Genomic DNA, 11206 nt, shown 5'->3' with positions numbered 1-11206 from the left:
TTTGAAGAGGAGCTGAGAGTAAGAGTGTTCCACAAAGAAAACAAAATTAATTCTAAAACACATTAGGAAACACTTTGATTGAACATAAGAAGTCCTTTGAAATAAATACAGTATTCAGTAGGGGACAACAAAATATTACTATTTGCCTACTCCTCCCCACAATTATTTTGCTCCTTAGTGTTGCGTATTCGGAAAACATTTTTTAGTGCACAGTAAAAATATCAAAACAAAAAGGGTCCAAGGTTATCTACAGCGCAAACATGATAGTCAAACTGGTGTTGCCTGGGCAGCCTTTTCTCCATCTGTATTCGAGGCAGCCATTCCATTTTGATCTATTTCCAAAACCTGTAGAAGCCCAGCGCTATTGCTAAGCAAGTGAATACGGAAGCTGTTAAAAAAAAAAAAAAAAGGAAATAATTAGCTGCATGCTAAATTGTATCATCTTCTACATACAGGAAATTAACTGCACACAGATGGAGGAACGGTAACAGCTCTAGAGTAGAGCCTCCTAAACTTCCTGAATTGCTGCAGGTGTGACAGAATAATTTTAGAAGATGATGACTTGTCTTTGATGTAGCCCCCTGCACAGCAGCACTGCCCAGGCGGCAGGATGGGAGGTCGAATTCAGCAGCCTGAGGACTTGTGTTTTCAGGGACACATCTGAGTAACCGCACGGGATAACAGAGCTCAACAGGCTACAGCAGCTTTCCCTGTCGTCACCCATCTATTGGGAACTGTATTACAGGAAAGATGGCTGTACCAGGTCTTCCATCAGATATAATTAAAATAATTTCCCACAGGACAAAGTGACAATGCACCAACAATACACGTACCTGATGCTACAGCAGGGTATGCAGGCAGCACCTCCGAAGCCCGAGGAGTTGCCTTTCAGATTTGTTAAACTGTTGTTTCAGTTGGTGTTAGAATAAAGCTAATTATGTTTCCCTTCGAACTTGTTCTCACTTCCAAATGTAATGCGTTACTCTCTTTATCCAGCTCGATACAATAAAAAATCTCACTGGTTATGTATATATTGAGGAGACAACCTCAAGTCAGACTGAATATGTGTTCTGCTTGAGAGGGGAAGTACAAGCACTGCCACACTGAAAATGTGTGTCTGCGGAGGACCGAACGGGAGGCAGAACTGGTCACACTCAGACTAGTCCTGAACGGCAGCTAACTGCCAGGGAAACTTAAATAACCTCGGGAGAACTTCGGTACCAACTCTGCCACAGAAATGGCTGCCCTGCAGCAAGCAGAGGTACTGTCAGACCGGATAAGGTATTCAGGGTTTTTGTTTTTCTTAAAAATCACGTCCATATTTGTCCTAATCCACGTTCTGGGCACAATCCTAGTCCAACTGCAGCAGTGTCTGCACGCTCCCATCTCTTGTGTGTTCCCTGTCACATTTCTTCCAGTTGTGGGAAGCCGTGTGAGTCTGCCATCCCAGCTGTCTGCTGCCGCACAACAGACTTTCTGAGTTCACTTAGCACATACTCTTGAATAAAATTTTATACACCCAGAATACAATACTGGTACTCACCTCCTTGCCTACCACATACCTGCCAAATAACGTATTGTATCGAGCTTATTCGATTCCATGAGAGTTTTTAAGGAAGCTATTTCAGTGTCGATTTTATTACTGATTTCTGAGATGACGCTGTTGGTACTAGAATCCTGAAAAAATTACAAGATAGCATATATTTGACAATGATCTCTCGCTCTTTCAGCTTTGCAAAGCCAAACACAAATACCACTCTACCAGCAACAAGAAAGAAACAATATTCCAATCTATCTCTGAAATAAAATACATAACTGGTAAGAAAACTTGGAAGATACAGAACAGCATTTAATACAATCCAGGAAGAATACTGAAGCAAGAGACAGAAAAAACTCGGATCATACGGACTTTTGTCTCTGATACGCCAGTGCCTCCTAAAGGAGGCATTCATAGACACTGTCCCTGCATTTTTGCAAAAGGAAGGTTTAAGCATTCACAAGCCCTATCCAGGAAAGGAAGGAGATGCTGAAGATGAGACAGGTCCATCTTCAGCCTCTTACAATCCAGCACCCACTAGCAGGTTTGACAACTTCCAGCCCTTGAAATCCTTGTCTGGCTGTAGACACCCGAACCACCGCCCCCCTACCCCCACCCCCCACTACAGCTGGTCAGCACATCTGTTAACACCGGGAAGGGTGGCATGACAGCGCGCATCCCGCCTCTGACAGCCTGCACATATGATACCCGGGAAGCGAGAGACAAGGCTTGTGTGCCTCCTCCTGCCTGAATGGCGTTCAGCGCGCATCTCCCAGGCATCGGCAATTGACACGTACAACAGGTACGCTGACACAGCCCAGCCTTTTGCTTCACCATATGCAAGAGCCTACTAACTTTGGCAAAAGTTTGGGGGTTACTAACATGCAATGCATAACTGCTCAGTATGAAACGAGCTTTGTTCAGTACTTACTTTTTTATGAAACTCTGTAGTTGCTTCCATCAGTTTCCTCTCCTGATCTGTAAACTGCAACAAAAGATAAATTACAATTGTAGTAACAGAAAACAAGCCACAGAACTAATAAGGGTGTCTTCATAGACCAGCTTACCATATCCGTCACTCTGCTCCTTTCCAGGTTTATGTCTAGCTTGCTGTCAGCTCGGATTTTACCTGTTTCATTCTTTAAAGCAAATAAAGATTATGAAAATAACTATTTACCCTCCCTAACCGGAGCACATAGGTACCTGCTGTTTACTTACCATTAGCTGCTGTTTAACTTGATCTAATTCAATTTTCATTTTCTTGAGTGCAGAGGAGAAAAAAAAATAAAAAAAATCATGATTTTACAAATTCAGAAAACTGCTGACCAAGTTAGTCATGTAAGTGTTACCACCACATGCATGCAATTATTCTTCCATTATTTTTCTCCCAGTGGGACAATTTGTTCTTTATTAAATATCCTAACTGGTGTGTTCAGTTTGTAAAGCCATATATAATATGCTGGGAATTTTGCTGAAAATAAAGGGATTATATTGTAACGATTATGACCTTGTTATTCTGAGACTAATGACAGCAAGAAAATACTAAAATGCTATCAAGCAAAAGCGAAACATGTCTCAATCACCAGTTTTATTAAATTGTTGCATAGAAACATCTGACTACTCTCCCGGCACTGTACGGTTAATGGTGACAAGACTGTACCAGAATCACCATTAAATAAAATTACAGAAGATGATTTTAAGACACGTAGATTTTTTTTTGTTTATAGAAGAACTGAGTGAGTTTTATGAGGTGAAGTATATTTTTATGGGATCACAGAAGTTGTAATCTACAAACACTTCAACTGATAAAAAGTAACCAGAATTACTTTTACCTTCATATTTTGTTCCACAAAACCATGTGACAGATATAACCCAACATCTATTACAATTTAGCTGCTTAATTAACAATATTTATTAGTACCTCATTCTCTGCTCTCAAGTTCGCAAATTCACTTTTCTCCAGGATGACCATATCTTTTCGAATGGAGTCCAAATGTGCCATTATTTGCTGTAAAGTTATTTCCTTAGAAACAATAAAACATGCCATTGATTAAGCTGCATACTTTCTGGCAAGTACAGTAAAGATATTTAGGTCTGAAATCATGAAATCAGCTACTGCAAAGCACAAAAATAAGGAGAGCCTCCAACAAGAAAGTGACAAAACCACAGAACTTTATAGCCGCAATTGGTTTGAAAGATGATGTTTTGGCTTTGTGCTTTTCCTGTCGCTTTAATACACTACCTCTGAATTCAAGCAAAGCAGCCAGATGTGTTAGCCCAAGTAGCTATGAAATGAAATAGACCTGAAACTACAGGTTAATCCTTCATTGCCTTACATTTCCAAAGAATGCTCACAGCCCATCAAGCGGTAATTGCTGGTTTGAACCCAGTTGCTAAGGTAACACTTCCATTTCTTGCCCGCAAAGTCATTAAAAGCCAAAGACTTAATGATACAAGTATCACACTGTCCTCTCCGTGTTGAACTCCGACAGATACTAAACAGCACTGAAAAAAGCCTTCCTGGTGTTTGGGCTAACAAGTTCAGAATTCATTTGCTATTTATAAACTACAGAGTAAAAAAAAACATAAGAAAAGACAGCAAGAAACTTTAAATTTTAGAATCTTGAAAGCAATACTCCTTCAGTTCGCATAAGGAAGTGACCCTACTGTTTAGCATGGAAAATGACATATCTCTGTGGGATTCTGCTTTTAAAGCTGAGAGCCAGCAAAAGGAGGAGCTCTCCTTCAGATTACAAGCAAACACCATTTCTCGGATCCCACGTTCAACTAAATTTGTTAAAATATGCCCTGACCCAACTACCACTGACATCTGACTGCTTTGTTGAACACAATGAAGTTTTTACAACTCCTGGGAAAACTTCAGTTGCATTTACACTGAGGAGCTGATTCGCCTCATCCCATCTTAAAACACTCAGTTTCAATCCTGACTACACTATAAAAAACAGTGTTTCTGCCTAACACAATTCCATGCAAATTATATCTGCGATACTTTCTTTACACATACTAGAATTTCCAAAAAGAAAGGTTTCCGTTTGATAAAAAACAAGACCTAAGTTCTTGTCTTCTGTGATTTATAGGGAAAAAAAGTTACACAACTTTTATTAGGAATAAATGCCAGTAAGATAAAAATCTGTTGGAAGTAAGGCTCAGCAGTTTAAATAAAATAGCAATGAATGTCTAATTGCATTAACTCACTGAAGAATGGCATGTAATTTCAACTTGCACAGCCTTCCTGAGTAATTATTAAAACCATTACTGTGCATCAGAGCTTTATTATCCTGGCGCAGATGTCTAGCCTACAAGGAAAAGTAAAGTTATTTTTACTTTGGCGATTTGTTAAAAGGAAACTTCTCACCACCTCTATTACCAGCAGGAAAACCAGCCACACTACTCAACCGACTCACCGCCTCCAGGTATGTCCACAAACGTGAACGTCTAAGTGAAGGAGACACCTCGATGCTTTGCTTGAGCACAGGCCGAGGTGCTGACCTGACCAGCGCAGACTTACACCAACAGCTCCATCATTCGGAGCCCACCTTCTGTCCTCCTGGGCATGTCATCCACCACGGATGACACCCAGATGGCTAAAACCTCTTCCTCCTAAATGAAGGTGGCTCTGTCCACTCCACCTGGTGGGAACAGTTCCTGGCCTTGGACTTCCACATTGTGCCCAGCTCAGGGAGACCGACAGCTGGCAGAGGTCAAAATCAAACCGAGGTGGCTTTGCACAGCTGCGTGGTGGTGCGCACACCCCAGCCACATTTAGCTCTTACTACAGGTGTAGCTTTAGTGACTGAAACGCAGAGTAAAACTGTGAAATCGTTTTAATGGTAGGTTTTAATTTATGAATAGAAAAATAGGACAAATACAATGTACCTCAGAAGAGAGCTGACATTGTTACTGAAGTTCAATAAAAACACCAACAGTTTTCTGGTATTTTAGGTGGCCTTGTTATCCCTCGGGAACCCCTCCTTGAACCTCTCTTTGCCCTCAACCACTGTAAAGCACAGTTAAAAGTTTGGTCTCACCTGAGAGCTTTTCAGCAGCAAAGCCATCTCTGCATTACATTTATATATTCTGGCTGCATTTGGAAAACATTCCTGTGAGATGAAGGTTTAAGATACTACTATTCTTAACACCACCTTGAAACTTAGGAAAACCTATCTCAGTGAAGTGATTCTAGTGCTATAGTAGAGTTGCTCTCTTGTCATTTAAATACGCAAATACGAGCTGTTAATAATTACACAACGCTGTCTATGTACACCATAGATTACTTTTTACCTGCTGAGCCTGCGTAACCATATCCTTATAGACTGTGTCTAAGCTGACGTTTGACAGGGTTATTAATGCTGATACGATGGTCTCCGCTTGTTCCTTCCCAAAGCCTGGAAGACAGTTGAAGGATGCCAAGTTAAGGCAGTATTAGAACGCTCAAAGAAGAGGAGAGCGAGAGGTACATAATAAACTGGGACACCCAAGTGCTGTACCTAACTACAGTGGCAAATGGGAAGTCACATGATTACTGAAAAGTGACAGCGAGAAGCCAGTCACTGTGACTTTTACCTAGAAAAACCAGACCTAATGACGCAGAAATCCGAAGCACGTTAACTTTTAACATACTGAAATAGTCTACACATGCAGCCACCAGGACCAAATTTCTGTACAATCTTTAACTGTTCATGCTTATAAAAAAATATTCAGCAAAATTTAAATTTATAATGAACTTCCACAAATTCTGTTAAAAAATCTAACTTACTTCGAGCTACAAAGCATGTATCCTGTAAAATAATACAATTGAAAGGTAAGTCTGCTTACACTGAAAACGTTCTGCACAGATAGGGAAACACACAAAATTGATTTTAAAACTGCTGCAGAATGAATTCAAACTGGTGATAAAAACTACACTGTATCCACAGCATGGTGCCATTTGGAAGTGTTAAAAGATGATGTGTAGTGAATAGCGAAAAACATCCCCAGCTGTATCTGGGTTTTAGCTGTGCCTGATCTAGTGCTGAGAGCTTCTGCCCTAAAGATTTATTTCCAGCCATCTCACTGACATGTATTTCAATTGGCCCATTTTACAAAGTGGGATCAATTAACATTTTGTTGAAAATGCTTTAAAGGCAAACTCCTTAGAGAAATATGCCACTGCTCCCTTCTAAAATACTGGTATTGTCAAGCTGCGCTATGGGTTTACATTACTTAGAAAAGCTATGCATGCTTTATGACAGTTTCCTGCCACTAAGGGGTGTGATAATACTGCTTCGGTTCCTCTGAATTTTCAGGGTTACTAAGGTTTTTGCCAATTCATCATTTTATTCTTCCTTTATAGCAGGAACATCCTTGTTGCATGCAAATTTTGAAAAATGTGGAGTTCGTATATGCAAGAGAATGGAGCCTGAAAACCGTCTGCAGCAAGTTTGAGAAAAACTAAATGCCTCTCACTTTTGTGATTATGTATAGGTTTTACCTAAAGAGCCCTGTCACTTTAGTACTAAAGTATTTGTAAAAGTTATGGAACAGATTAAACTGAGTCATAACACTGTGTGCCAGCACCAGACAGATTTCACCCCACGAGTTCTAAAGGAACTTTGAAGAAGAAATAGCTGAATTAGTCCTGGGGACAAGTAACATTTCACAGCCTACCTTAGTTACCCAAGGACTGGAAAACGGCAAATACTGGAACTGCTTTTAAAAACTGGCATTGAAGAGATGTAGGGAGCTACAGACTGATAAGCTTGACATGCATGAAAAAAAATAAACATTGTTAGTAGACTATTAGGAGTCTTCTAATTACTAACATATTATTATTAGACCCAAGTAGTAAAAAGAAATCCTAACCTGTCACTTAGGAGAAAGATTTTGGGATTTTAAAAGATAGTTGCTAGTCCGATCAAAATATCAGCTCAATGCTTAGTGGGGATCAATAAAGCAAACCAAACCCTTAGGAATTCCTAAGAAAAGAAGCAGAGAACAAAACAGATGGAACATTATGCTGCTCTTCAAATCCATAAGACATTCAGTTGTCAAGTAATGCCAGCAGCTCTGTTCCCTCCCCTTTGAAACAGGATGCGATAGAAGTGGAAAAGGTTCACAGAAGGGCATCATGAATGACGAGAAGTATGGAAAAGCTACTGTCCAAGGAAAAGTTCAACATGCTAGGATTCTTCCGTTTGGAAAAGAATGACAGGGGAATATGACAGAAGTTTACATAATCGTGAGTGACATGACAGATCAAATGTTCATTTCCCTCTTTCCACAAAAGAGCTGAGCAGGCATTAAATTAACCTTGTAGAAACCAAATTCTGCATAAACAAAAGGAGTGGATGTCTGAAACTCCATGAGAAAGGATGTTCTGGGTACTAATCAGTTTATAGCAGTTCAGGGACTGAATAAGCTTGTGAAAAGATTTCCACTGAAGGTTACTAAAACTCACGCCTGGCTCAAAACACCTCCAGGGTGAAAACAACTGGACCAGTCACATACATGTGCCCTGTTCTACTACTCCTCTGCAGGCACCGACTCACAGCTCCTGTCAGGAGAGAGAACCCAGGGCTAGATGGACCTTTAACCTGACTTCAGCCCTCACAGTCACAAAATAAAAGTGCAAGTATTAAGAATGTATCACAGTACTGCCCTGCTGCAAATAGCTGTAGTTAGAAAAAAATTCTTATTATTAGCAGACTAGTAGAGGGAACTTCTATTAAAGCTTCATTTTGGCTAGAAAACAGTTTTAAGTGTTACTGTTAATTTACATTTAACTGTGTTATGTTCCTCAGCTGGAAGACACTATATAAACTTGCCTGCAGCTACAAATAAATCTAACATTAACAGTTATTTATACGGTTACAGAATTCAGTGGTTTTGGCTGGACAGAGTTAATTTTACTCACAGCACCTGCTGTGGGGCTCTGTTTTGGATTTGTGCTGCAGTGCTGATAACGCAGGGCTGTTGTAGCTGTGGCCGAGCCGCGCTGACACCGAGCCAAGGGCTTTGCTGCCCCTCACCCCACCCCACCAGTGAGGGGGCTGGGGGGGCACAAGGAGCGGGGAGGGGACACGGCCGGCACAGCTGACCCCCCTGACCCAAGGGATGTTCCATACCATACGGCGTCATGCTCAGCATATAGAGCTGGGGGAAGAAGGAGGGAGGGGGGGACGCGGGGAGTGACGGCGTTTGTCTTCCCAAGTCCCCGCTGCGCGTGACGGAGCCCGGCTGCCCTGGGGATGGCTGAGCCCCTGCCTGCCCGTGGGAAGCGGTGGGTGAGTCCCTTGGGTTGCTTTGCTTGTGTGTGCGGCTTTTGCTTCACCCGTTAAACTGTCTTTATCTCAGCCCATGAGATTTCTGACTGTTACCCTTCTGATCTCTCCCCCAACCTGCTGGGACGGGGGGGAGTGAGCAAGCAGTTGCGTGGGGCTTAGCTGCCAGCCGGGATTAAACCACAACATTCCTTTTTAGCGCCCAGCGTGGGGCTCAACAACAGAGGCATCAAAGAGCATCAGCTGCCTTGCCTTCACCAGCCTCCTCAAGAGGCTGCCAAAACATTTTATAACACCAAGTATTGGTACTTGGGAAAACTGATAGCACTCATACTTAATAGTACTTAAACTAGAATTTTTCCTTTGAATTATTTATCAAATATTACTTACCATGGGCTTCCAGATCCTGCACTAAAGCATGGGTATCAAAAGTTACTTTCCTCTGCTCCAGGGGAGTGATTTCAACTCTTCTGACATCATATGACTTCCTAATGAGCGTGGCAGCAAAACCTGGAAATGACAACACATGCCTTAAACTTAACCTGATTAGTTTATCATGCTATAAGCTAATTTCAATTTCTGTCATCATAGCAAGGCTGCATGGATCTTGCAACAAAAAGCTGGTTCCTTTTGATTGATGGTTACAACACGTTAGAAACCACCAATCCCTTTTCCATAGGAAATTTGTATCAGCTAGAACTTGTATATTGATCTTAAGTGTATTCATATAACAAGGAAGCTGTGCTAGACAAGCACCCTGATACAACAAAAATAAAACCACTATAAGCAATTATTTTCTAATGTTTGAGAAACGCCCAATAATTTTCTTACTTTTAAAAGACCAGCAGTTCTAACACGCTACCAATTTCTGCTGGTTGCAGCTAACATCATTCATTTGGTTCTTCACAGAATCTCTCAGCCTTACTTCTATCCTTTTCAGCAAGGAGAGTGCCATGCCTGAAGATAAAGCTACAGATTATTTTTTTTTTAGAAAGCTATGCAAATCTGCTGGTCTGAATGAAATTGTTGGTTCACCAGGAAAGAAACTGGGCAGCAAAGCTATACAGTGTTTGCACCCAATACCTCAGAGGTGGGTATTAAAAATCTACTCAATATTTATTACGTTGAGTACCTTCTCACATGATGTCTCACTGCTTCTCCTACTTCATTTCAAGGAGATTTTTCCCTTCATCTTACCTTTGCAGGGCCTTGCATGTTACAGATTCCATTTCGACAGATTCTTTGTTATCTGAAAGGCCCTATTCCTTCTAGATCCACACTTACTCAAAACTTTTTGCACTCCTGGCTCCCTGCCAACAAAATGTTATTCTGAATCTTATCTAGATCTTTACTCAAAAGCTTTGTATCATTTAAACAACAGGGAAATTATATTATGCCACTATTAGATAAATCAATTCACACGCTACCTTTTATCTACTCTTAAGAACTGGCTACAACCAAATCGAACACAGTATCCAAATCAATGTCTGTACTAGATTTAAAAGGAAAGAGAAAAATATTTATGTGCATGAACATTGAATGCTATGTACAAATAATTAAAAACAACCCTAAACATTCTTTTTCCATTGAGCCATAACAGCTTTTAAACACACACCTCTTTGTCCTCTAAATGTTTTAGCGGATTTTTTTCGCTGGGCTGAACAACTATATTGCATTCTCTCAGAAAAGATGCTATTAGAGCATGAAGCTTTTGGTTGCCTCCTTTCCCTATGGCTTCACTCCTGTACTCTTGACTGGATGCACGACTCGGCCCAAGGCTGTTTTCAAATCTCACTGATGTTTTCAAAGACCGTACCTGAAGCACCATTTTGTGATGCCTTCCTGCATCCCTCGGCTAACTCCCTTTGCTTCTACCTCTCAAACACTCCCTTATCAGTCCCCATATGCTACTCAACCGACTGCTCTTACCCATGTAACTCAGCCCTTGCCTCGGGCTTGTAACTGCCCCAGCAAAGGCGTTCTGTGCCCCCTCACACACCGCCTCTGGGACAGGCCTCACGACCGCGCTGAGGCAGAGATCCCAGCTCGCCAAACGCACTGTGCGGCCCCCACTGTACCTCAGCAGACCCCGAGGTTCCCCCAAGCAGCGGGCAGCCCTGTGCCCCCTCCTGCCGCTCAGGCTCCTCATCCCGCGGAGGGACGGGGAGCCGCCCACTCTGTGCGCAGTGCCCAGCGCAGCCCGCTGGAGGGGCCGCCAGCAGGCCAAGGGGCCGAGCACAGCCCTGCGGCGCCTCTCACCTCTCCGAGGAGCCGGAGGCAGCAGGGCCCGGCGCGGGAGCGGGCCCGAGCGGGAGCCACTGGCCCAGGCGAGCAGCGCAGCGCTTCGCCCCGCTCCCCCCATGGCAACACCAGCCCGCCGCTTCCGCCG

At 42.3% G+C, this 11206-nt stretch overlaps 2 protein-coding genes across 6 annotated transcripts in view; one reads left to right on the top strand and one right to left on the bottom strand.

The window, feature by feature from the left end:
• The window catches only part of ANKRD42 (ankyrin repeat domain 42), a 22596-nt gene extending 20134 nt beyond the window's left edge, over window positions 1-2462 (top strand). Inside the window, exon 12 of one of the 2 annotated variants that reach the window (XM_040583276.1) lies at window positions 1731-2462. The gene's annotated coding sequence lies outside the window, so the exon portion shown is untranslated. Of the gene's footprint in view, window positions 1-455; window positions 1553-1730 lie in introns of those variants that run through there. The other variant, XM_040583277.1, reaches the window with a different exon arrangement.
• On the bottom strand, window positions 119-11206 carry CCDC90B (coiled-coil domain containing 90B). Of its 4 annotated transcripts, XM_040583284.1 has the most exons (10): window positions 10896-11010; window positions 9208-9327; window positions 7400-7512; window positions 5840-5943; window positions 3459-3560; window positions 2756-2797; window positions 2605-2676; window positions 2469-2522; window positions 1563-1677; window positions 119-388 (listed from the first exon to the last, which is right to left on the bottom strand). In XM_040583284.1, the coding sequence occupies exons 4-10, from the start codon at window positions 5858-5860 to the stop codon at window positions 333-335; spliced, it is 462 nt and encodes a 153-aa protein (XP_040439218.1). In that variant the 5' UTR covers window positions 5861-5943; window positions 7400-7512; window positions 9208-9327; window positions 10896-11010; the 3' UTR covers window positions 119-332. The 4 variants fall into 4 exon arrangements, with proteins under 4 accessions (XP_040439218.1, XP_040439216.1, XP_040439217.1 ...); XM_040583282.1 differs by lacking the exons at window positions 7400-7512; window positions 10896-11010 and adding an exon at window positions 11077-11206; XM_040583283.1 differs by lacking the exon at window positions 7400-7512 and having other exon boundaries at window positions 10896-11009.

This window comes from Falco naumanni, chromosome 2 (genome assembly GCF_017639655.2).
Source record: "Falco naumanni isolate bFalNau1 chromosome 2, bFalNau1.pat, whole genome shotgun sequence".
Taxonomy (NCBI): domain Eukaryota; kingdom Metazoa; phylum Chordata; class Aves; order Falconiformes; family Falconidae; genus Falco; species Falco naumanni.
Note: the sequence above shows the minus strand (reverse complement) of the source record. Positions and strands in the feature narration are given on the sequence as shown.

Coding starts and splice junctions, on each gene's coding strand:
- CCDC90B (XM_040583282.1), bottom strand. CDS start 11,179: ATGGGGGGAGCGGGGCGAAGCGCTGCGCTGCTCGCCTGGGCCAGTGGC. Junction 9,328..11,076: donor GCCTCCGGCTCCTCGGAGAG/GTGAGAGGCGCC, acceptor TGTCATTTCCAG/GTTTTGCTGCCACGCTCATT. Junction 2,798..3,458: donor ACTTGAGAGCAGAGAATGAG/GTACTAATAAAT, acceptor TCTGCACTCAAG/AAAATGAAAATTGAATTAGA.